The sequence below is a fragment of the Delphinus delphis genome, chromosome 21, assembly GCF_949987515.2.
Source record: "Delphinus delphis chromosome 21, mDelDel1.2, whole genome shotgun sequence".
NCBI classification, from domain to species: Eukaryota; Metazoa; Chordata; class Mammalia; order Artiodactyla; family Delphinidae; genus Delphinus; species Delphinus delphis.
In genome coordinates, this window is record NC_082703.1 from 26,218,198 (window position 1) to 26,246,042 (window position 27,845).

The 27,845-nt window shown below is 39.7% G+C and overlaps 1 protein-coding gene across 1 annotated transcript in view; it reads right to left on the minus strand.

The window, feature by feature from the left end:
• CSMD1 (CUB and Sushi multiple domains 1) overlaps nt 1-27,845 on the minus strand; it is a 1,741,289-nt gene that overhangs the window by 325,940 nt on the left and 1,387,504 nt on the right. Inside the window, exons 13-15 of the mRNA XM_060001344.1 lie at nt 4,530-4,712; nt 2,972-3,298; nt 1,797-1,991 (exon numbers count right to left, since the gene is read on the minus strand). Of these exons, the coding sequence (XP_059857327.1) occupies nt 1,797-1,991; nt 2,972-3,298; nt 4,530-4,712 (705 nt within the window). The remainder of the gene's footprint in view (nt 1-1,796; nt 1,992-2,971; nt 3,299-4,529; nt 4,713-27,845) is intronic.

Sequence of the window (27,845 nt, forward strand, 5' to 3'; positions counted from 1 at the left end):
GTGCCCTTTCTTTCCCCAACTGCACGGAGAAACCTACCTGCCCTGCAGCTTACACCTATCTGCACACAGCCCACTGCAGGTAAGCACACCAGTGGCAGCGAAAACCGTGGCAGACAGAACAGAGACTAGACAGTATTGCTTGTTTTGAGCTTCTTTCTTGTAAAATTATTCACGCTTCAAAGTCAGAAGCGAAACGCTTGGCTGAAGCAGTATCTGCAAACATATTTATTCCTGCCCTGTTATCAGTACCATTTATCTGAGAACCCTGATTGTATTGTTTACTTATTTATAAAGGATAATAACCTAGCCATTTATTAACATTGATAAAATGTAAAATATACAGAAGCATACATTTAGAATGTGATCAAAATAAATTAAAAAAGGAAAGTCCTACTGCTGTGCTCTTGCCCTTCAATTTAGCAAGGTTCCACTCCCGGGTGGTGCCCACAGTCCAGCAAATCATTTTTAACAATTTATGAAACTGTGGAAATGAGAAACATCGTTCTGTAAATTTAGCAGCATCAGCCAATGATGATTTAAAATAATGCTGATCCTTGAACTAATGAGGAATAACTTTGGAGGTAGAGCTGAGGGCAGAACAAGGAGGTGAGGCAGAGCCCCACTGCCCGTGTGGGTTAGCAAGCAGGGAAGGAGGAGGGAGGGATGAATAGGTGGAGCACAGGGGATTTTAGGGCCGTGAAAACACCCAGTGTGACACTGTAATGGTGGATACATGTCACGTACATTTGCCCAAGCCCAAAGAACGGCCAATCCCAAGAGGGAGCCCTAATGGAAACTGCGGACTCAGGGTAATGGTGACGTGTCACCATATGTCTATCGGTTGTAACAAGCGTACCATCTGGCGTGGGATGTTTGATAATGGGGGCAGCTGTGCATATATGGGGGGCGGGGGTGTGTGGGAAATCTCTGTATCTTCCACTCAATTTTGTTGTAAACCTAAAACTGCTCTAAAAAATGTCTACTTTTTAAAAAGTATCTGTATTTCTTCGGCACTTACTAGAGATACTTTTTAAAAAGGCCTTTCTTAGCTCATTACACTTGGACCATTCTGATAGGGAGGGTATGAGTTTACATTGTAAGTAAATTTTTTTTTTTACCTGAGTAAACATCAAAGGTAATATCCTCCTTAATTTTTTCCCTTTTGGTTTTCTTACATACGTAACCAGAGTGGAAATGTCAAGAAGAAAATTAGTTAGGCAGTATTTATGTCAGCTACACTAAGGGCAACAAAATAGTTAACTAAAAACTACATTGTTGTTATAGGTTGAACTACGCACTCCCCCACGACATTCTGGATTCCTAATCCCAGCACCTCAGAATGTGACCTTATTTGGAAATAAGGGTACTGCAGACATAATTAGTTAAGATGAGATCATTAGACTGGGCTCTAGTCCAATATGACTGGTGTCCTTAGAAAGAGGGGAAATTTGGACACAGACACATTCTCACGTGAAGAAAACGGGGATGATGATTCTATAAGCCAAGAAACTCTGAAGACTGCCAGCAAACCCAGCAGAAGCTGGGGGAGGGGCCTGGAACACAGCTCTCCCTTACAGCCTCAGAAGGAACCAGTCCTTCCGACACCTCGATCTTGGACTTCCGGCCTCTAGAGCTGGGATAAAATAAATTTCTGTTGTTAAAGCCACCAGTTTGTGGTACTTGGTACGGCAGCCCTAGGAAACCAATACTGTTGATTGTTTGTTTGCTTGTCTGTTTTTTAAATTAGATGTACCATTTCAAAGGAAAATAACTGGCAAACAATAGAGGACCCGCACCTTCACAGCGGGGGACGGTGGAGCTCCAGACTACATTCCCATCCTGCAGGATGCAGGTGATGGACTCCGACCCCTGGGTTTTGACAAAGCCATCATCACAGTGGAAAGAGACCGAACTCCCAAGCAGGAACCTGTCACCAAAACGCCGTCCATTTATGGGAATGCCTGGATCGTGGCACTCGTTTTGACCAAATGCTGAAAAGAAAAAGAAAAAAGACTAGAATAAAAAATACTTCAATGTTAATTATGAGTATTAAAACAGAAGAAAACAAAACCACTTATAAAGCAATTTATTTTCCCAAATTTCAGTTATATCTTCATAGATAAATAAACATATTCAATAAACAGAATATTGATGACTAGAGAGACAGAGAGAAAGAGATGTATAGAGAGATATCACTATCATCTACACAGCATTTCACAGTTTGAAAGCACTTTTTCACTAAGAAAAGCAGAGATGAGATACGTAGGTGATAAAAAAGGTTTTCGGTTCTGACATATCTAGATTAGCATCCTGGGTCTTGTGTTTACTACCTGTCCCTGGGCAGATTACTCTCGTGATCTGAGCCTAGTTATCTTTATTTACAGAATGAGGAATATGAAGCTTCTATTCCAGAGTTCCAGCAATGTTAAATGAAATAATTCCTGTCAAATCATAAGCACAGCACCTAAGAGAAGTAGGCAGTCAGTAAATTATAACTTATAACTCCTATTTAACATTATTATCTTACTTTATTCCCTCAACAATGCAATTTAAGCAGATGTTCTTAAATATAATCTCTAATGCAAATGAGAAATCTGAGGCAAAGAAAAGTTAGCCATCTTATCCAAATTAACTAAGTATATCCAAGTGCAGGTGTTCTAATCCATGGCTCCTGACCCCAAACGCCTCAGTCCTTTTTACTATTTTGTTGCATGGAGGACACATGGGTGGATGGATGGATGGATGGATGGAAAACCAGAGAGAGAGAAGACCTGTGATCCAGTCCTCACTATAGGGGTGAGCAGGACACTAACCTAGACCGAGTGAGGTATTTTCTAGGTTCTCAGGATAATGCTATATAATTTTACAAACTGTAATTATGAAACCCCTGGAGTATCAGCCTTGACATTGGGCTTCACACACGTGAGAACCAGGGGAGAAGTGGACATGGGGCAGGTGCGGGCGCACTTACTGGTGTAGGTGATGTTGAAGCCTCTGCCGGTGGTAGAGTGATCCGACTGGAACTCTAGGCGAACGACGTGCCCACTGCTGGCCAGCTGGGAGGGCACCTCGTTGCCAGAGAAAGTGCCCAGCACGGTTATATCCGAAATCCCGTCATCTTTGACTGCAAGGAAGTCAAACTGAGGCTCCACATCGAAGTCATTAAAGATGAGGTGAATTCTGCTGCCAGGCTCAGAGATGATCAACCAGACGCAGTTCATGTTGTTACCATACTCCTCTGGATAATTTGGTGAGAGGATAATTCCTGATGATGCCGTAAAGTTGAAGAAACAGGAAACTGTGAAGACACAGATAAATTTTCAAACAATTTTGCCCATATCCAAAGGACTGGCTACATGCGAAGGACTTGGGGAAAATCCATACCTACAGTTACCTAGGATCGTCCAACTGTTTTTAAATGGGTGATCCTGGACCATAACCTTTTCTCTTTCCCAAGTTGTCAATAGAATACGTTCAATATATAGAACAACTAGAGCCTATACATAATAAAGTGCAAGCTTGATTCAAAAATGATCCTATCAAGTTGACTGAAATTTGTGGCAAATATTAAAATTTCTAGTTGCAACTTTCTGCCTTCAGAAGAGCAAATATTAATATGAAAAAAGTATGCCTGTGTCATAAGAACAATTTCCAGAAAACAGTATTGGTTCTAGTCAGTTTTCTACGATAACTTTTCATTTTAAATTTTGTGTTTGCCTTTAAAGTGCATTTTTTCAAGTTAATTTTTAAATTATTTATAGGGTAACAATGATTAAATAATAACTTGGAAAATCAGACCGTGTCCTGGGTGGATAATATAAAAATCTGTTGGAATACTTAATGTGTACTCAAAAGTCAGTAATATATATTCACATATATACATTATATATGTGAATATATATATATAAAGCATTTATATATATGTATATATTACACATATATGAATACATATTCTTCAGTTTTTGGAGGGAACATCTATTGGACTTATTTCTAGGGTGTGGATATGCTTACTATTCCACATAATTTCATATGTGTTCCCAGTCATTGCTATATTTAGTTACAAAACAATCCTGCTTTTCAATTGGCTATTAAGTCCTTCTTTTCTACTTGTTAAAACACTTAAGAGGAAGCAGGCAGTTCTTCCATTGAAATGCAAAGTGACAGCATGGCCCATGCTCACAACTTGTCTTAAGTGTCACAGGACATTATTGGGTTGTAAAGACCCTGGGCTCTACTGATGGCTCAAACAGTCTGGCATCAGCCCTTCTGGATGGAAGTGATGCTCTGTTAGGATCTTTCTAGTGGAAAGCTCTCAGTGAGTTAATCTATCTAGTAGTAAGAACATCACTGATTGGTTTTAAGTAAGTGAAGAAAGCATGAGAGCTAGTGTCTGAGAAGCCCTGGCTGTTTCTGGTCAATGTCATGCTCCCAAGCGATGCTGAGAGCTGCCCGCCCTCAGCACCCGCCCTGCTTCTCTCCCCCTCTCAAGGCAGCCTCGGAATAGACCCAGGACCAGGCTCAGTACTCACATACACAGCTGGGCTTGTTGCCAGACCACTGGTTGTTCTGCTGACATGTGATAACTCTCTCCCCCACCAGCTCGAAGGCTGCCTGGCATTCGAAGGTGAGGGAGTCTCCGTGGAGAAAACTGCTGCCTGTCCGCTTCCCATAGGCAGGGATACCTGGGTCCCCACATCCTCCCTTCTCAATTTCTGAAAATGGGAAAGACAAATGAACCATTAAAAAGGTACACAATTAACATTTTTTAACAATTTTGAAAATGAACAGTGGTTTATTTTTGCATTGTTTCTGTAAACAGTTTCAAAAGGATACTCAATTCATCTAACATTTATTTACAAAAGTGAGAAAAATGTGTACTTTAAATTTAAGAGAAAGGTATTTAACTTACTGTCTTTTAAGGGATACACAAGGCTACACAGATGTGTTGACAATGCAAATGTTACAATTAATAGACGTTTCTTCCTGGTCTACACCCTTCCTGCATGTTACCTACAATTGCTACCATTAAAATGTAAACACCAATTTTGTTTTAATTGATGTGTTTTTTAATGTAAGCCATATAAGATAGTTCATTTCCTACTGAATATTTAAGTCTATATATCCATTTGAATATTCTTTCCCTTCAATTGATGTTAAAACTCATTTATGAAACAAAACAAGTATATTCATGGTCTTCAGATGAAAAGAAAATATGCAGCATCAAGCCTCTTTTCATTATAACATTGTAATGAAATGTGGATACAAATACACCAAAATTATAGATACATTTCAACTTTGCTCTGTCATGTTAACGACACAGAATGTATTAACTAAAATATGTTATTCATTTATTCATACAAAAAATATTCTTTGAGGGCCAACTGTGAGTCAGGCTCTGTTCTACGTAAGACGGTTAGTGGACAAACAAGACTAAACTCCTGCAGGCATGGGGCTTACATTATATGGAGGTAAACAGTAACAATTTTTGAGATGATGAAGGGTAGTTTGAAGTGAAATGCAGGAGGCTGAAGGGTTGGGTGGAGAAGGAAACACGGCCGCTGTGCTCAGGACCTGCAGGGAGATGGGAGGGAAGAGGTGGCTTGCAGAGGAAGGGAGGGACTGGTCCAGAGCAGCCTGTGGGGTTTTTTTTTGGGAAGCAGATGTTGCAGGGATTTCAGGTGATACATGATGTGATCTGATACATGATGTGATACAAGTTCAGAAGACCCTCCGCAGGGCTGGGGAGCAGACGCAGAAGAGTGAGTGTCCACAGTTCAGGACGGTTTCTCTGGGTACGGCTCACAGAGGTGTGTCTCGGTCATCCTTCCCAGATTCTTCACAGGTTTGCACCTCATCATTTGCCGCGACCAAGAGCAAATTCAAACGTCGGTTTTATTAGCAACCTAAACGCTTTCTGATCAAGTTCTCATTTTTTGGAATGTCTGTGGAAGTGACAATGAGCTGAATTTCCGGGTGGTTTTCAGGCACGTGCCTGCCATGTGGGGAACCCATACGAGCCCAGAGATTGACCCAGAGATAGCTTATTCTCCTCAAGAGGAGAAACTTTACTTTCGAGCGTTCAGGAATTTCAAAGTGAAATCAGCTTGTAATATTATGGTGCTGAACCTTCAACATGTAGGATATTACCACTTCTGTTTTCTTAGCAAACTAGCAAATGAAACACAAAACAAAACAGAACCAGGTACTGTGTACAGACAGGTTCATCGCACTCTCCTGATGGCTCAGGTATCAAATAAAGAAGACAACCCTAACAGTAACATTTATACAGGAGCTAAAATGTTCCCAGATGCAACACAGGCCCAAGAAAGCCTCAGAGAATACTCTTCCTTAAGGACGGGCCTTGGAGTTCAAGTTGTTGAACTTGAGTTGAACAGAGCTGGGAATGTATCTACTTGAATTTAACACTTGGGATGCCTTGAACCAAATTTCTTTGACTGAAATAAACAAAGGCAATTCAGACCAATGGCTTATAACAGAAAAGACCTTGCATTTGGTGTGGCCTGTCAGTTGGGTAGGGGGGCAGGAGTCCAGGGTCCTGACCAAGGACACAGCTTTGAGGGCAGGAATGGGAACACCAGACTTGGTTTTGAGATTCCCAGGCTCTGCTGGACCACCAGGTGCAATTCAGTCTTGAAAAGTTTCCATTTTCACTCCCTCAGTTTACTGTTTTCTACCTCACAGGCGACTATGAGAGCTAAACTGTATAATTCACATTAGTCCCTGGCATATAGGGCTCAAAATATTAGCCACTACTATGATTATTAGCAAACCTTAGACTTCTAGAAGTTTCTTTTTGCCTCTGTGATGCTAAAGTTCATAACTTTTTATAATGAAATACATTACGGCATTTTGGGGAATACTGTTTTCTACATTAATTGAGTCAGGGAACTCCTGACTTTGCAGAGTGCTCTGAAATAAACTGGGTGTAGACACACAGGGTGGATGTGGATGAGGGTCTTTCCGCTTCCCATGCTGAGGGTCTAGAGCATCCAGTGGTCCTTCATCTCCACTAAAGATGCTGGTTTTCCCTGATGCAAGGCCAGGGCTGGCTGAGCAGAACCTGTTGTCTGGCACGTCTGTTACTAGGAGTTCGGCATGGACTAGTGAGAGATGTATCAGTATCAGTAGGTCCGCGTGTGTGAGCCTGACCTACTCATCACCCAGAGAATATGAACGTGTCCCACAATTAGGCCAGTGAAGCTTCATTCGGGCAGCTTTTTTGGACATTCTGCATTCGTGACCCCTACACACGAGCCCTAAGTAATTGTGACAAAATCCACACAGATTCAGATATTTCCCTTGGAGGTCACACTGCCTACACTTGAGAATCTGCATCTACCTCATGTGTTTTCTGAACAAGCAGAACAAGTAAAGTAAGAATAAGACTGGGTTGACGTTGATAACAGTAACTGCATCAAACCTCCTTTCTATGCGCAACAAAATGCAAAATGTCAAAGATGACCTTGACGTGCTTTCCTGGAAACAAACACCATTGTTTGTTATCAGTGAAAAGATTGAAGCCCCTAGAGGAAAAAAAAAAGCTGGTCAAATATCTCTTCTAAATTATCACTAGAAATGGGGTTTGGTAACGAGGAGCCTAAAGAAAATACTAGGTTGTAATTATTTCCTCACTCCTTCTCTGATGCTGCTTTTTTAGCAGTTGGGGATATTTGTACAAAAGTTTACTGGGGACTCAATGGAGTTCCTACTGATGTGTTCTTCTTTGACAATGACCTTTAAAAGTACAAATTAATGTTATTCATTTTCACTTTTTCATGTTGATTAATTTTTCTAAATTTTATGAAGTATTTATTTTTGAATATTATTTTTATAATTGACTTAAACATTTATGTTACATTGACATTACATATTTAACATTCATCTCTAATACATTTGATTTTTATTTGATAGTTTATACTATGCCTATGTTTATATAATACATAATTGGATTCACTACTTTGTAATGTATCTGAGCTCTTTCTTTTTTCCTGGCATATCAGTATTCATTGACATGTAAACCAAAATACTGAGACTGACAATTGAGTCTGCTATGGCAGAGAACTTATCAGCCGCATTTCTGAGAAAGGATATTAAAACTATTAAGGTGAGCCATATCCACTTGCCAATTATTTGACAATTTTTGATCTACAAAAGTCATTTAATTAAATCCAATCCTTAATCCAAAATGCCATAGCTGCTCTCTTATATTTACCTCATGGTACAGTACACAGCTTCCCTGTAAGGCTGCCTGCTAATTGAGAACCATTATTGCTCCTCTTTTTGTACCATCTTTGCACCTGCCATGACCCCAACACACAGTAGAACTGGCACAGATGAATGAACGCTGGTTTGAGTAATAACCAAGTTCCCCTGGACTCCTCTGCACAGCTAAATATCCTGGCTTGGTGTCCCTCATCTGACTCTCTCCACGTGACTTTTCCATGCATCGGGGACTCCCTGTTTCTGGCTCTCACTTCTTCATCTTCTCCTCCACACTCCCAAGGAATTGCCCTGCCTTCTCCAAACCCGCCCACAGGAGCGCACCTGCAGGTGGACCCACCTGCCAGGTCTGTGAATTGTAGAGACCATTCAGGTCAATCAGGGTACATTTTCCACACACTTGACACCTCTTCGACCTCAGGGTCTCCCAACCCATCCAGGGCTCTCTCATTCCAGCGGCAGAGGCATCCTGAGTGTTCCAGGACACTTCATGCTTCCACGCTGGTCCTCCTGTCAAAGATACTACCCTCTCCCTTTTTATAATATCCCTCTTGGTTAAAGTCCTTTCAAAGCCCTATAATCCAGATTACTTTTGCTCCCTACTCTAGGGTTTACAGGTAGCTCTCCTGTAGAGGTTTAAGAAATAGTCACATCTAGACTGATTGAGATGTGGACCTGTCTTTCTATACCATTGCGCTGTTAATTTTTCCAGAATAAGCCTTATCTCTCTCTGGACTTCCTAGTACTTAAATAGTGCCCGAAAAAAGTGGACACTTGGCATTGTATTGTTATTTAAAAGGAACTTCTGAAATGTCTGCCCAGGCTTGGGTAGTTTTTAGCTGTAACACAGCCTGCGTAGGTTTTTTTTTTTTTTTTCTCTATGAAGAGTTACTCACCGTTGCCTAATTGCTTAGTCTGTGACAGATACTTTTGAGCACCATTCACTGCTCTAGCTGTAGGTCTAACAAACAAGTGAGCAGACCAAGCAGCTGGTCTTGTGGAGCGTGTGGCTTAGGGCAGCCAGCAGAAAATACACAAATAGTCTAAAGTATGCCAGACAGGGACAAATGCACTGGAGAAAGAAAGCAGTTAGGAGGAAGTAGAGGGTAGTGAGAGGGTCTTTTCAGGTGGGACAGTCAGAGAAGGTCTCTGAAAAGTGAACCTGTGAGCAGAGACTTGAAGTGGGGGACAGTCAGATGGGTAAGGGAGAAGGCTGTCCCACAGGCAGTGAGCAGCAGGTAGCGCTCAGGGCTGAGGGAGGGATGCTCCTGGCAGGCAGGCGGAAGAGCAAGAAGGCCACGAGTGATCATGTTCTGGGGATAAAAGCAGAGATGGGGAGGACACGAAAACACAGGACTGACTGAGGACCAGGCTATGCACAGTCTCTAGACTTTTACGCGGATTGTATTCTTCCCTTGCGCTTTATTACGATCATGCCGTAAGAGCTACAGAAACCGGATAATCTATCAAACTGTTTCCTAAATTACTGTGAAACATCGTCCCATAATAAAGATTGGAGAGAAGACACCTAAATGCCACCATAAGACAAGACTTACCTTCGGGTTATCAGCTGTATTGATTTTAGCTTCTCTGCTGCCAGGAACACCAATCCTAAGTTATTATGAAGATTTACCTTCTATTGACCCATTTATATATGCTTGGTGGGTAGCATGGACTACAGGAAGGGGTATCAGACTGAGAATATAGGTTCAATTCACAGATCTTTCACATAATAACCAAGGGAACTTTATTATTCCCTTTCATTTTTTAAAAAATTGTGGAACATGCCTTATGTGCTAGGGTACTAGGACCAGGAATGATTTATTATCTTCAGGAAGTCTACAGTCTAGTGATTCGAAGAGACTGTGACGGCTGACCATCACAGGGCACTTGGTGAGACACCTGTCTCATCAAAGATACTCGGAAGTGAATATTAAACATCAAATGTCCTTAAAATAAAAATAAACAGTCAAAGGGAAAATAGACTCTGAACTTTGACATCCTTGCTGTCCAGCCCAGAGCTCTTACCCCGTAGGCCATGTAGAAGTGGTTTGCTCTGGCGCTGTAGGAGTTATGGTCACACGGCAGCTACACTGGCTCCAGAGGCCGGTGGCTGCCGTCGCCCACCCTGCGCCCCACCCCTGCTCCTTCATGTGGTGGTCTTCTCCGGGCTCCTCTACTTCTTTTCCACTTTAATTTCCATCCTCTTAACAAAGACCCAGCATTCCTGGTCCCCTGATTTCAGGAGGAAACAAGTCAAAAAGGAAAGGAAGAAGCCCTTCAACTTTAGAAATTCAATTGAAGTTGGCCCTTCAAGCATTAGCATGACAGAATGCAAGACCTGAGAATGTCTGAGATGCCTCTGTCTTATTTTTGTCTTTCCTGTTGATCGGAAGCTTTGAGACTGAGAGATTAACTACTGTGCTTGTGGAGAATGAGGCATCCCTGATTCAAGTAAAGTTAAACAGACCCCTCTTTTGCCTGGGCCTCTGTCTTCTGTCTCCATCAGTGGTTCCCAAACTTGCCTATACATCAGAGTCACCCCGGGAGCCCCACCCCTACCAATCACAAATTCTAGTATTTCCCCATGGGCCATTTAGCTACACTGATTGGGAGAGAAGGGAAGAAACAGATGTCAAACAGGACAGTATGTAACTCAGGACTTGAGGCATTCCCTGGTCGTGGGGGGAAGGGATGAGAAGCTGTAGCTTTCATGATGAGGAACCTTGAACCCACTTAGGTGCAGAGCCTGGCAAGGGCTACTTTCTAGTGGACGACAAGGGTTTGAACAAAAGAACATCCAGAATTTAACCCCCTCTTCTCCCAACAAACACACATTTTCCTAGGCTGTGTCAGCAATGGAATGCAGATATAGAGATAACATCCCCCCCAAAAAAAATTACTGATTTAGACCATTCATAACCTCTGGTAATAAATATTCCATAAGTAAATATGTAACCATGTGTGTTATCAAAGGGAAAATTGGAGTAGTTTCCCAATTACGGTCCCTAATTTGGACTAAAACAAAGATTTGTGTATGAAGAGAGACCGCAAAGTGGATTTATTGTATATGCCTACTTTAAAATAATCACATAGAAATGGTTCAATGTGTGCAATAAATCCACCAATAAATTAAAGTAGTGCAAAAACAGCTAAGTAACCTCACAAGCTAAACTGTCCTCTTTTTCACAGGGCACAGTATGAGTGTCATTAAATAGCATGAATTGTGTTTCATATGGTGTCAGGATTGCATTTGGCTGCTAGTAACCAAAAAGTTCAAGGAACTTAGGCTTAAATTAATGAGCATTTTATTTTCCTCATATAACAAGAATAATGGATGTAGGGAGTGCAAAAGAGACCAGTGGGTCAGGTCAGTAAGAACCCAGGCTCTTCATTTTTATTTTCCATCACCCTGAATGTGCTGGCTGACATCTTGAGGGTTGTGGTCTCATGGCCCAAAGTGGCTGCTGGGTCTCAAGGTAGGAAGAAAGCAGAGAGTCAAAGTCCTGCACAAGGGCAGCCAGTGGGGTTCTTTCTTTTAAAAAAAAAAAAAAAAACTTTTCCAGAGGCCCTATCTAGTGACTTCTGCTACATCTCTTTGTGTCTTGCTGCTCATCTGACCATTTCTACCTCTGAAGGATCCTGGAAATGTAATACTAGCACTGCCCAGACTCTCTCATGGAGGAAGACAAAGGAAAATAGTGTTTTCTGAAGTGGCATCTGCATAGCCCATCCACGATATCTGCCACAAAATGCTAGACAAAGTAGAAATTGAATTTAACTCCTGCCAAAAATACCATGTCAATGGAAAGGAAAGCCCCTCTCAAACATAAAATCCTTTTTAATATGTTTGGCAATGTTAGCTGGTACAGTGTTTAAAAATCTTGTTATTTTGTGTTCAGGAAAAAAGTACAAATACGTTTCTGTAAATTCTTTTGGGAATAAGTTGGGAGTTAAAGGTAAATAAAAGGAAATGTCATTCTAGAAAAAATGTATTACCCGAACAATTGTCACAGAGGTAGAAAAATAACAGATTAGGTAAAAAATAAGAACATGCCTGAGAGTATCATGAATCAAAGCCGTTTTGTGATTCGTTATTCTTTCTTAATTCTGCCATAAAGATCAGGTAGGTGTGAGGTATCTTTTACTGGACTAGACGACAATTTACGAGGACTCTTCAATTTGCTGACTTCCGATTGATTTGTACTGTCATGGCTGGAAACCACATGTGGATGGCCAGTCATAAAGAAGAGAAAGAGGTGCATAATCAAGAAAAAAAGAAGTGAATTTTAATTTTAGAAACTAGGGAGCCTGTTAATAAATTATTTGCTCCATTAGCTTTTTTTTTTTTCCTAAGGAGGCATTAACTGTACCAGAATGAAGCTACTTTCGCTAGCATCTCACACGCTTTTAGTTAGCAGCCCTGGAACATCAACTCACTGTTTCCTCCAAGTGTTTTACAGCCAGTTTCTCTCACAGACAGGAAGTCACACTGCTTAGAGATGACTATCCTATATCTGCTTTACTGGGACAGATATTGTATGTTTACTTTCTCTACTAAGTGTTACTAAATAACATTTACTATATAAAACTAAAGATAAACATTCTGGATTTACTGTATCTGCTAAGGCAGATGTCTTGTGCCTACTTTACAGAGATTATTTTTGGACTGAAATGGGCATTTAGCTATGCATAATTTAAACATTTTTCTAGGCTAATTTTGTCAACTTTGCTCTACAATTAGGCACAACATTTGGGCACTTGATTATCCAATTATCTGTGCATTAGAGCAAGCCCAAAATTGCTGCTGGAAAAGCATCTTGGCTTTGCCCACAGTACTTCATTAGGTCACTTCTAAAGAGTTGGCATCACATCTACTCAGTCATGTGTTCTTGTTAAGCATTTCATCTTCTATGATAATGTCATTTTATCCAAGCATATGGCTCTGTCCTAATTTGGCAAACCAGGATATCCGCATAGCAAGGACTTATCTGGGAATACAATATTGAATTAACTGCTAATCAATTATTATTCAGAGATGCGATGGACAGAATTTTGTCACCTCATAATTCATACCCTGAAACTCTAAGCCCCAACATGGCTACATTTGGAGGTAGGGTCTTTAGGGAGGTAACTAAGGTTAAATGAGGTCATAATGACTGGGCTCTAATCCAATAGGACTGATGTTCCTTTAAGAAGAGGCACCAGGGATTTGCACACAGCCAGAAGACAGTTACACACAAGCCAAGAAGAGAGGTCTCAGGAGAAATCAAACTGGCAACATTTGGATCTTGGACATCCGGTCTCCAGAAATGTGAGCAAATAAATTGTTGTTGTTTCAGCCACCCAGTCTGTGGTACTTTGTTCTGCCAACTCCAGCAAACTAATTCAATTTAAATGAAAGACACACTACTTATGGAAAACTGCATGAAGCTATGCCCATGCAGTCAGTTTACTCTTCTAGAATAGGTTAAGTCTTTCATTAGGTCAAGACAGGGCCACTTTTACATTCCCTTGACATACTTTTTCTTACTGACTTAAACTTCAGAATCATGTCACTGGCAGATATCGAGAGTTGTTGAAAGAGTCTGTTGCTCTTTACTCCTGTTGATAAATACTTCTTTAAAATACTACTGAGAATATTGTTTACATTTTACTGAAATATTATTTCTATGAAGCCCAAAGGGAAACATTATTCTCTGATGTTAGTAGACTAATTATTGGGAAACTGGTTTATTTTTATTCTATCAACTTTATGATTATGTGAAGAAAAGACACTGATGAGGAAAGATGGTAGGGATAATGGCATGAAGGTCTCAGGGTGAGAATTATTGGTGTCGGGGGACCAGAACAATAGTGAGCACACAAGAGGGTGGGAATTGAGTATCTAGAGCATCAAAGTTCATGGTGATGATGAAATCTTCTACAGGACCACGGGAATGACTGACCAAGATGCTAGCTATCTGGAGGCTGTAGTATCTCTGGTCCTTTCTGCTCTGTGAAGGGCTCATGCTTGGTCTTTAACTTTCTCATCTTTTAAGTGGGAAGCTTTTCCTGGATGAGCAATTTGCTAAAAGGAAGAGGTGCTGGTGCTTAAGTTGGGTAAAAGGAACCTGCATTTGGTCTGTTGTTTATAACACTTTCACCAACATTCAGCCTAGAGGGTCACAGGCCATTAATCATGAGAAAGTGAAGATGATAGTTCACAGTCCTGTTGCTCAAATGGTCAACTCCATGTTGAGAAGCAGAAGTGCATCTGTTTTCCTGCGAAGCATCGTGAAGCCTGGGGGTTTGTCACAGCTACGAAGGGGCTACTTTCCCCCCAATTTCTCCTCTAGGCTCTCACACTAAAAGTATGTAGTTGATGAGGATGACATACGTGTATGTTTCCCTGCTCAGAATTCCCGGTTCTCTACCCTGTGATGCCACTTAGAGAAGGTCCTGCAGCCTGCCCATATATCCTGACCCTTCAGCTCTAATCAGCTGTTATCGATTTGCCCTCATATCTGCAGATTCAACCAACCACAGATGAAAAATATTCAGTAAAAAAAATTCCAGAAAGTTCCACAAAGAAAAACTTGAATTTGCTGCACACCAGCAACTATTAGATAGCATTATAAGTATTCTAGAGACAATTAAAATATGCAGAAGGATGTGCAGATGTGCGTTATATGTAAATACTACGCCACTTCATATAAGGGACTCGAGCATCCTCCGATTTGGGCATCCTCAAGGTGAGGGAGTCCTGGAACCAGGCCCCTGAGGATACTGAGGGTCAACTGCACAAACTCCTTTGGAGAGAAGCACAGAGCCCTACGCCTTCCTGCTGGTCTCCCTGACCTGGTCCTCCTCTTCACTGAGTGTTTGCATCCTCAGCTGACACCACTCTTTCAGGTTATAGATGGTTCCATCAAAGATGGAATAACTCCTTTTCCTTCACATTTCTCATTTTCCTTGTTACTTAGTTCGGTTCAGAGATGAATTGTGAGCAGAGTAATGTTATTCCTCTACCTTTAGTCAGAAGCCTGCTCTATTCTTTTCATAGATTTGGAAGAATTCACTTTGGCATGATTTTATATTGAGAGGTTTAGGTGAAGGCCACATTATTATAATTTTCTCATTGTTTTTATCAAGGGTATACTGTGCTCAAAACATTTATAATAAGCATTCCAGAAGTTCAGTTTATTTCTCAGAACTATCTCTAATGCCATTTCCTTCCACATTTCCCCATATTACTTTATATTTCTCAAAGATGTCGATGAATATTTAAAAGTATCTGCAAGATTTCTTCTCCTGTTTTGAATTAAAGGGAATTCTACAACTACTTTTAAATACACTATTTTTTACTGACGAAGATTCTCATTTCAGTTTTGGCACCAACAGGCTCTAAAACCCAAACCACTTTATTTTACCTTATTAATAAACAAATGGGATGGGACTAGATAATTGCTGATATCGCTTCCAGTTTTGTATTTTTATGACATCCTGAAATCTTAGGTGTAGAACCTACCAACAAAACTATGAACCATCAATCTTCATTTTCCCATGATTCATAATTTTTACTAAAAATACTGTTTTAGGATTATCCCAAAGAACTGACACAGTCCATTTATGATGGTTACTGTCACCCAGCCTCCTAAACCCCATGATACACCGCACACAAACGTGTTTATAGTTTTGGTTGAATTCCCGAATATTCTGCACTGCCCCAGGGTTTTGCTGTTCACTGTCCACAGTCTTTCATCGTCACTGCTGTCATTTGAATTTTATTTCTCTGCTCCCCATTTTGCCTCTTCATTCCACTTTTGAGGCTGCAGCCAAAATACTCTTTCTGAGCCCCAGATCTCATTATGGCCCTACCTTGCTTGAAATGCCTCTGGTGAGCCCCTTCCTTCCTAATCCAAGTGCTTTCGCCTGACTCAGAAAGCCCGCCATCACTAACTCCCCTGGGTCATCTTTCACCACCCCGTCCTTGCGACCACAATCCAGCTGCTGCAACTTCCTTTAGTACCTGACAGTATCTCCTCCTTTCAGCCTTCAAGCCTGCTATAAACATTTTGTCTACTCTTGTCTTTCATCTGATCCATTCAATCCACTGTCCATATTCTAACTTCAACTGCACTTGCTCTGGGATAGCCTTGATCCCATGCTCTGCCTTCACCTGTCTCTTCTCTGTTGTAAGACTTGTCACTGTGCATTTTATTTATCTTTCATGCTTTACTATTGTTTGCTACCCATCACACTTATGATGCACTGACTCATTCTTGAAATGTTTATCCAACTCCTAATTCACCTAGGATCCAAGATGGGGTAGATGAATTTAGGAAAAAGGTGTATCTTTTATTATCTGAAAAGGAAAAAAAAATTCTATTAAATATAATAATGGTGTATTTTATGAGTAAGTAAAAACTGTGTTTATAAAAAATGTTTGAATTACTCTGGAGAATTTAATGAAGCCCAATCACTTCTTAGCTCTTGTTATAGGCTGAGATCTAGGGAAACTGAAAAATATAGAAGTAATCAATGGAAAATGAAAATACATTTTCTTTACTGATAAAATGCGTCTATTTTGTTTGAAAATGTTTTCATGATAATGAGTTAGATAAAATAATATTTTGCCAAATAAGAATTTGGGTTGGATATAATATTTAATTCTCAGCCCTAAAAATGATGGGCCACTAGCATCAAGGACTTATTATACTTGTGAACTCTTCTTTAATATAAATGTTCTTTAGCTGTACTTCAGGAAATCAGTATTTTTTTTTAAATAACAGAGGGTAAACTACTACCAGAGAAACAGAGAAAGCAACTCTTAAATTATAAATCGGTCAGTGTAGAACTATGGTGGATTTCCAAACATCCATTTCCATTTACAGAAGTATTTGTTGTCCACTTGAATTTCAAAAAGTCCTAAAAGAAGGTAGGATGAGACAAAATATAATTATCCTATCAGAAACATCAGCATGATTGTTTGGTTGGCTTTGCATAACCAACCGTGGGTTGTCGCAATTGATATGCTGGAAAGTGCCTGGGGAGACGGCCCGTTTCCACTGTCAGCAGCAAGCCTGGGCAAGGCTGTGTGCAGGGCAGCTGGAAATGCAGGACAGGCATCGCTGACCATCCTTTGGTCTCTGGGATCTGTGTCCACACACAGACGAGAGACTCACCAACAGCTTTAGCAGGCTCCGTCTCTTCCATTCCAAAGGTACTCAGGGAAGTTCTTTATAAAAAGTACTCAGTGATTAAAACTGAATCCTAAAATTATATTCACTCACAGTCATACATACAGACAGCATTTCTATAAATTTCAATAGATAATATTAGATTACATGAGCTAATATCCCTTTTAGTGAGAATGATTTATTAAACTTTTAAAACATACCATGTTCTGGACCAGTTGCTGTGCATTGTCTCACTAAACTATTCCCGACAAGGTGATACCAGTTCTGTTTGACATGTGAAATACACTAATAATGTATTACTTGTATTACTTGATCTTCCAAATTATCACAAAATTGACTGAGAGTGATGTCATCAAGATAGTGACATAGGTCCTTCCTGACTTACTCCCCCCTCCCACAAGAAGACCAGCTAGCAACCATCCACAGACAAGACACCACTGTGAAAATCCCAGAACACAGGGGTGAGGTGGAAGCAGCCCCTGGACCACCTCCAGACTGAGAGGAACTTCATTTTTTCACAGAAATAGAAAAAAAAAAAATCCTAAAACTTGAATGGAGCCACAAAAGACCCCTAGCCAAAGCAATCTTGAAGATGAACAATGTTGGAGGCATCACACTTCCTGATTTCAAACTATACTACAAAGTTACAGCAAACAAAACAGGAAGGCACTGTCATAAAAGGAGAAATACAGACCCATGGAAGAGAGGGAAGAGTCCAGAAAGAAACCCACTCATACATAGTCAACTAATATTTGACAAAGGAGCCAAGAATACTCAATGAGAAAATGATAGTCTCTTCAATAAACGGTGCTGGGAAAACCGGATATCTACATTCAAAAGAAGGCAACTGGACCCCTTACACCACCCACAAAAACTAACTTCAAATGTGTTAACATCTTAAACATAAGACCTGAAGGCATAAAATTCCTAGAAGAAAACATAGGGAAAAAGCTCCTTGTCATTGGTCTTGGCAATGATTTTTTTGGTGTGATACCCAAAACACAAGCAACAAAAGCAAACATCAACAAGTGGGATGACTTCTCCACAGCAAAAGAAACGATTAAGAAAATGAAAAGGTAACCCATGAAAAGAGAGAAAATATTTGCAAATCATCTATCTGATAAGGAGTCAATATCCAAAAAATATAAGAAACTTATACAAATAAGATAAATAAATATTCCTTTAAACTCCATATGGTTTCTCACAGGATTAAAATTAATTAATTTCTTCAGAACACACATTGCTCCAGCTATTCAGGTAATATCTCTTTAAATGTGTTAGAAACATTTAGATTTTAGAAAACTAAAGCTGTTCTCTCTCATAAGCTCAGGTCAAACCTTTTACAGATTATGTGAGGTCTGAACACAGCTTCTTAGACTTTGACGCTTGTGATAAAAGAAATTCTGCAGAGCTTGTATGTTCACCTTTTTCTCATTTGCTACTTGACTGTCATCTCTAATCTGAATTTGGGATTAAAAAAACAGAAACCAGAATAGATAATCGATGGCTACCAGATGACCATTGTGCAGTGGGAGTTATTAACCCAAGGACAGCTCTCAAGATCAGTAAATGTTCCTATTTCTGGCTGAGCGAAGAGCTGCTAGAAGTATAGTTTTTTTTGTGCAAATGTCCACACAGCACCTGCTCTTAGATTAATTCTCATTTTTCTGGGGCTTTGACGCAGGAATCTCTAAAATAATTGATTTCCTTCCATCACCTTTAGAAAACAAGACTGCAGCATATGAATGGCCATCAACCAATCATGCCCTTTGCAGATGGTGCCTGGGCTTCTCCCCACTGGTGGGCAGGCGTAGGCTCCCTGCATTTCAGACAACCGTGTGGACATAGCATAACCAGGCACCTGCAGAGAACTGAGGTCTCCCATGACTATCTCCTCTCCATCACAATCAACAACATGACCCCAAAACGTAGCAGATTGCTATTACAGTGGCCTGTGCTTGTTAAAATTATGTGTAATCATGCTTAATTAGGGTGTTCAGGGGAAATTCTGTTGTGTGCATAAAATACTGTATTTGCTTTTCAGGAAAATGTGCTTTGTTTGGCTAAAACAAAAATGAGACGCTCTCAAAGATGTTATCAACAGCTAAGATGAGTCAGGAATGATATTGCTCTGTTTCTGTTTCCCCTCGGGGCCCCCATCCTGAATTACAGGATCCTAGAAATCCAGAAGACACATAACCACAGACATAAACTCTTCTAGTTCTTCCTCTCTTGTCTCACAGAAGCTACTGGACTATCAGTTCCCAAACTCAGGGTCAGTACTGTCCAAACTAAGGGACAGGGCCTCAGAGAGCACTTACGCACAAAATGACGATTTTATTCAAGATGCTGATCAGGGACTCTAGGAGAGCCACATTTACTTGGCCAAATTCTCTGATCTCCCTGCTGACCCAGGAACCTGATTGGAGACCTAAAAGCTGACTTTGAGCTGAAGATTGAGACCCAGTAGTGCTACCTGTCTCAGTGCAGAGGGTTGGCCCTGCAGCCTGCAACATCATGGGGTCCTGTCTTCTGATGCTACTTCATGAGAGCAAGAGAAACATGCATCAAAATCACCAGGCACCAGCAGGTTCTCCACAAAACTGTCAAGGTTATCAGAAACAAAGAAAGTCTGAGAAACGGTTATAGCCTAAGGAGGCACGTTGAGTAAATGTAACCTTGGATCTTGAATGGGATCCTGGAACAGAAAGAGGCTGCTAGGTAAAAACTACGGAAATCTGAATGAAGTGCGGACTCCAGTTAATAACGTCTCAACGTGACAAATGCAGCATACTACAATATAAGACTCTAACGAGGGGAGAAATTGTGTGTGGGGTATATGGGAACTCTACTATCCTTGAAACTTTTCACTAAATCTAAAACTGTTCTAAAATTTTAAAATATATATTTTGAAGCAAACATATATAAGCATTATTAAAAATGTGCCCCTACTATTTTAGTTGAAAAGCTAGCCAAAGGCTGAAATTTGGGGCCTCCCTCTATCCCGTTGTCATGCTTTCAATTATACTTTTAGGCATAGGTCATAGAGTATTAACAGTTTAAACTTTCTATTACAGCCACCATCATGTTCATGGGTTGGAAGGATTCTTTAAAAACATCTAAAGATATTACACATTTGCACACCGATATATAATTGGTAAGTAAAATGCCTTCCGTGATTGAGAATAATCGCTGATATTTCCTGATTCTTGTTGTCTCATTGTCTAATAATCAGGTTTTATGTTACATTAAAAAGACTGACACTGCATATTGATAGTGTTCTTCTGGGCTGTTCATTTAAAAACCTGTGTGAACTTTTATTGTGGTGGTGGTCTTTTTACTACAGTATTTGAAAACAATAAAACTGTATTTGGTTGGTTCTATGCTCACTTTCAGGGTGGAATAATGAAACATATTTTTAAGAATTTACGGAATGAGTAGGGTTTTTTGGTTGTTGTTGTTAAAGTGATAATGCAAGATATTGAAAAGCTAACTCTAGAGGAAAATGCATCACTATAAGAAGTCTGTAATGGTCTTTACAGACTGGACCCAGTGACTGGCCAGGAACTTCCCAGAGAGTGATGGGTGGATACATGGTAGGAAGGCCTCTCTGGAGGGCTCCTGAGGAAGTCACACAAGTAATGTGATTTCTGTCACCACAGTTCTTCCTCTTCTAGAGATTCACATAAATAGAATCATGCATTACCTACATTTTTGTGTCTGGCTTCTTTCACTTAGCATAATGATTTTGGGATTCATTCACGCTGCCTTGGATATCAGTAGTTACAACTTTTTACTGCTGAATAGTACTCCATTGTATGGATATACCACATGTGTTTATCTGATTAACAGCTGACAGACCTTTGTGTTGCTTCCAGTTTGAGCTGTCCCCATTTCCTATGAATCAAGTGTTATGAACACTGAAGCACAAATCTTGTGTGGACATGTGTTTTCCTTTCTCCTGGGGGGATACCTAGGAGTGAAACTGGTAGGTCATGTAATAAACATATGCTTCTCCCAGACTCCTTGTCTCTCCTTACCACTTAGATAACAGAGGATCATCTCCACTAGCCCCACGGACCAGCCCTTTTGTTTAAATCAACTGATTCAGACCCGGAAAGAAACAAACACCTAAATTACTTATTTTCAGATACTTACAAAATCAGGAAAATCTTCTCATGCTATCACTTAAAAAGGCAGACTCTCCAATGGTCTTTGAGAAAATAAAATTATAATTTGCTTCTTTTTAAAAAGTAATTTCTGTTTTTAATATACTCATTCTTCAACTACAAATAGGGACGCACACACTTTTATCAATATAGGGAGCTAATTTTCATGCAAGGGCAAATTGTATATATCACAATTTAAATAAATTTTGTTTGTTTTAAAAAGGCAGATATTGCCTAGTTCAGTCTATTTATGCAGAATGCAATTTGCTGAGATTAAAAGTTTGGGAAACTGCTGAATAGTTGGCCACGGTGCCTATTACTGCATTCACTGAGAGTACATCAAGGAAAAACGTATCAAAAAGTCACATACCTAGTTTGTGTTCACATTCACAGTTGTATATGAATATGTGTAGCTTTGTGATTCTGCCATAGGTCATGCAGAGTGGAAAAAAAGTAAAAAGATTCTTTTGCTGTTGTTCTTGTAGTTTTTATAATTATACTTAGTGATGTAATAAAGATGATACCTAAAATACCACACGAATATCATAATTTGGACACAAAATGATTCTCATCACTGATAAAAAGAAAAATTTATGTGTTCTTGTGATATAAAATGACATCACTTCCTTTGCCATTCCTATTAGGACAGAAGGGTTCATATTAGTCAAAAAATATAAAATAAATACATTAAAAAAAAATATGTCATCTGCCATTCAAATAACAGTAGCATAAAGGAAGGTGCCTGTTGCTGTAAACTCCCAGGAAGATGTGCTGCCCTGACGGTGACAAGGGTAGACTTCCTGCGTCATAAATGCCTTTGGCGGTAATTACAGTTACGTGTTGAAAATGCCCTGTCCTGCATGGGGGAGCAGCGAGCTTCCATTTTCCTGTTGTGCCTGTAGTTGTTCAGCACTTCTGCCCTCAAAACACTGAAGAAAAACTGACTAGATTCAGCTGCTCTCTTTCTGTCTTTCTGTCTAAAAGATGTACATGTAACCAAGGTAAGACCACAGCACCTGCATACGTGCACTTGTGACGAGTTTGGATCACTATGACCTATTAATATTGAACTGGTCAAAGAAAACCCAGAAGATTTAGCATGTAGAGACCAACAGCACTGAGTAATGGAATCTGCATTGTGCTGGACACTCAGAACAAAAGGAATTTTATCTCCAGTAGAACTGAGTCACTACCAGCCTCACACTTGGGTCTATATAGGATAAGAAACAGTGAACTGGAACTGCTCTGAAAATATCTTTAATAATTTGTGAAAAAATAAAGAATCAAAGCAGGTTATTGCATGAAACTAAAACTAACTGACATTTTCAAATTTTGTATTTTCCTGTCTCTCACAGTTTCCATTAAATAACAGTGAATATAAGGGAAGGGCATTTGCTGCTTCTAGAAAGTTGATGCCTCTAGAATAGAATACCTAGGATTTTATTCTCTGTGAGGTTCACACTGCTCCCAAGAATTCCATCCCACAAGTCACAAGACTTAAATGATTTCTTCATCATCATCTTTTTTAATATAAGAAGCTATTCTGTCCTATAGATTAAACATCACATGGTCAACAGCAGACTCGTAGATATTTGAGAACATCCCTTGACTGCTCTGACTCATTTTAATGAGGACGATCACATTTAAAGTCAATCAGTGGAGAGGTAAGCTTGGCATGCATCCCTACTGGCTCTCCCAGATGATTCCTGCATCTCATTCTTCAATGTCACTTGAAGAGACTTCTCCTTATTAAACAACAGGACAGATGATGACACAAGGCAAAAATACACTGTTTTTTTTCCTTGCCTCTGCCTATTTCAAGGTGAGACACTCTAATCAGTTTTTTTTAAATGTATAAACTTACATTCTTTTTTAAATGGTAGAAACACTCCCTCAGCTGCCCGCACTAAGCTTTGCAGTTCACATAAACAGGGTACCCGGTAGTTGGTGTGAAGCTGCATTTACTGGTCTGTTACTAGTTATGTTACTTTGGAAACACTGGGTAAACTTAACAAAAAATGCTCAGACTTTACTGCGCTTTGAAAATTTAAGGCCACCGTACTTCATTCCAAATCATAAAATGCCACAAATAAAATTGGACAGAAAAACAAGCTGAATACCCCAAAATGAAGACAGAAACAGTCTCGCTTTCTTTAAAGCCAAAGTTACTAATAAGTAGATGACCCCGTGCCCTATTTAGTAATAATTAGAAGCAATCGTAAAAATTAAGTATTGCTAATAATATTTAACTATTCATCAACTCCTACAGATATATTTTTGAAAAACTTAAAATGAAGACTTCCGTAGTCAAATGGTCAAAATGTTTAATAAAGATGAAAGGAAAAGAAATGACTTTGTACTAATTGACTCCTGAATATGGAGATTATTTTACACTCCATGGGAGCCTTTTCCCATCAATACTATTTATGAGAAGATATTCATATTTCAGATCCATCAGGTACAGAACAATTTATTAGGCCAGAGTCTGCAAATCCAATATTCATAACAAGTTCTGCAAAATAATGGTGTTCATAAAACTTCTGTGCACTACATTGACCTCTTTTATAAGGTTTTATCCAAATTCCATGGTAATGTAAAGGCAAGTATCTAATTTTCTCAACCAACTAATAAGCTATTTTAATCAAATTCAGAAATAAAAGAAGAGCTCTTTCAAAACCCTCTCTAGGGGACCAATTGCCTCAGAGGAGGTGTTTTCATGTCAAATCAATTGCTGTCAGGGTATGATGTTAGCATCTGTTGATGAGCTGAGCTGGGAAACCCCAGGGCTGGCAAGTGCCCTTGGAGAGGTCTGAAGTAAGAAAGTAAATGAGCTGTAACACCTACAAGTGAAATTAAGGTTAACTCAGTCAAGAACCAAGCCTTCTTTGTCAAATCACATTATCTCATAACAGCCTCCACCGTTTCTTATCCCTGAACTCCATGAGTAAACAGGTATTCTTCTCCCAGAGCCTGATGTTTAACATTAAGTAGATTTTTAAAATACTACATAGTTTTCAAAAGTCCCAAACAATTTCTGCTGGACAGTTTGGGGGCCTAAAAGCAACATTCACACCACACACAAGGAATGTTTAATCAGCATTCAAAGCAAACAAAGAAACAGCTCTGCAGCCAGAACCGATTCCGGATGGAACTTCCAAGGGGAAGAGCGTCCTGGAGAAGCACAGAGAAGCAGACCTCCTGGAGCTTCTGCAAACTTTCAGACTGTAGCAAAGATCCTGACAGAAGCTGGGCTTCAAAAAACATGACACCAGAAAGCAAACAACATAGAGGATCTTAAATATCCCTCCAAAATGTGTATACTGAGTGAGGTTCCCAAAGAAACTATTCAAATTCAAATGATGGGGGAGAAAAGATTTTCATACACACTCAGTAGAAAGGCTAAACTTTAAAAGACTGACCACACCAATGCTGGCAAGAATTTAAAGAAACTGAAACCCTCATGAATGGCTTGTGGGAATACAAATGCTACAACCACATGGGGAGACAGTTTGGTAGCTTCTTAAAAAGTTAAACAGTGCTACTTGACCATCCACATGCAGGCAGGTACTCTGGAGAAATGAAAACATACATACAAAGATTTGTACACAGGTCTTGATAGGAACTGTCTCCGTAACAGCCCCAACGAGGGCACAGAAGCAAAAGGAAACTTTCAGGGCTGTTATCCTGACTGTGGGAGCCTTGAAAACAAGTGGCTACATTGCTCGAAACTCATCAAATTATACATTTTTAAAATGCACATACAATATACCTTCATAAAGTTGTTAAAATAGCTACTCAGTATGAAATTTGATATGAAATAAAGTATGCTGGGTGTTAATTATTTGTTCCTCTAATTTATTTTTTTTTAGATTTATTTTATGAATGTATTTATTTTTGCCTGCATTGGGTCTTGGTTGCTGCACGCGGGCTTTCTCTAGCTGTGGCGAGCAGGGGCTACTCTTCGTTGCGGTGTGCGTGTTTCTCACTGCGGTGGCTTCTCTTGTTGCAGAGCACAGGCTCTAGGCGCACGGGCTTCAGTAGTTGTGGCTCATGGGCTTAGTTGCTCCGCGGCATGTGGGATCTTCCTGGACCAGAGCTCGAACCCATGTCCCCTGCATTGGCAGGCGGATTCTTAACCACTGCGCCACCAAGGAAGCCCCGTTCCTCTATAGTTTATAATTTTTATCTTACTTATAATGAGTAACCAATAGTGCCCCATCCCCTACTGCCCCAAAACATTCACGCCCATGGCCAGAGCTGCTGTGTCTGGTCCTACAGGTTGTGCAATGAAGTGCTCCAGGGGCGGTGGTCACTGACTATTTCTTATTTGTCTATATCTGTATCCACCAACTGACATCTGTGTGGGTATGCATGTATATGTATTTATATACTGGAATTATAAAGGAGAAATCTGAGATAAAATATAGTTACTAAATATATATATAAAATATATATGTATACATATATACATACATATACATAAAAATACACACAGATATATGTTTCATATTTCCTCCATGATACACCTTCTATGGAGATCTAGGTATATCTGCTGTAAGGAAGATGTTATAGCATTATTATTACCAATGTTAATAACAACAGATATTTAGTAACTGCTTACTATGTGCTGAGAACCATGTAAATTACTCAATACATGTTATATAAATTTTAAACGAGTTTATAAGCAGAGGCTGTATCTGCTTTGTTTTTCCTTACTTTTCCTTTTTTTTTAATGCTGAGCACAGTGGCTGGCACATAGCAACTATTTAATTAGTATTTATCATGGGGATACTGTTTATGCAGCTTCTTTCATCTTTGTACCAGTTCACAAAATTTTTGCAAATACATGAGATAGATTCTGTCATTTAACTCACTTTACAGATAAAAGAACTGAAACTTGAAGAAAATTAAGTAATATTCCAAACATTGAACAGTCTCAATCATAAAGGGTGAAGATAAGGTTTAAATTCAGGGTTTTCTGACTGCATTATTGGAACTTTTAATCCTCTCTTCTTGTTTTAGTTCCTCCTGCTGGCGAGGGGTCCTGGGAATTAGTTTCCAGGCTTTTGGACCTGATGATACAGGATAGAGATGATAAAAGTATGGGAATGGTGTTGAGATGCCAACGGAGCTGCCTCTCTGGTCCTCCCCACAGGACAGAGGAGCTCTAGATATTTCATAATCACACAGTTTGTTATAACAGCTAAAAATCAGTGCCCCTCAGTTTCCACATCTATTTACAGATGTAATATCTGGGCTGCTGCCGACCCTGCGGGACCCTGATGACCATTCTTCACCCTACAGAAATGCAGTAACCTTGGATACTCAGAATTTCCCCATCCCCTGTTCCACTAGTCAGTTTCTGAAATGCACCACTTTTATATTCCAGTCTGTGTGTCCATTACTTTTATCAGAAAATCGCATCTGTCTTTATCTGCTAGTCAGGCTAGCACTCTTGAGTTTTAAAGAAGTTATTTAACCTGTACTCATCTTGCCCCCTCTCTGCCCACCCCAATTCCATGCCGTTTTTCATTAGGGCATGGACCCCTCCCCAGTATGAGGGTTAAACTGCATTTGCATGAACTTTCTCCTGTTTTTATTTGATTTACTTCATTCCCACCACTAAACTACTGTCCAGACTTGCTTACTGGGTTTCTCCCTTTGTGTTTCAGGTAGAATGATACCCAGAGGCCTGCTGAAATTAAGATAAAACACACTGCATCTCTCACTCTACCTTTCCTCTGTGCAAAATGATAACATGTTCGATGACTTTTCTAGAGTTTCTTCCTGTTTATCTATAATATTGGAAAAATAATTTTTTGTAGCGTATAACTGGCTTTTCCTACCAGTCTGGTGATGAGCATGCCTAAGGAGAGAGAGAAAATATCCACTGTTGTTTTGGCACTGTCTGTTAGTTACTGTAATGCACATTGTTATGTAATCATTTTTCATATGTAAATAGATGCTCAATGCTATCAAAGACTAATGTGATTATATCAAAGCTCTTTAGGTGAATTCCTTTTTCTGTTTGATTCTTGCCATTGCCTATTCTGTGGTTAAGAAAGAGTTTCAGTGCCCAAACGGTAGTTATCAATCAACAAATCACCAGAAAACTAACGTATTAGATTGTTTGTATCTTTTTATTATAGATATTGTGGTAGTGAAGAGGCATAAGGAGAAATATGAATATGACTGTACAAAAATGGAATCAATTTTAAGAAAAAATTTTAAATATAATATTTGAGGTGGAGAA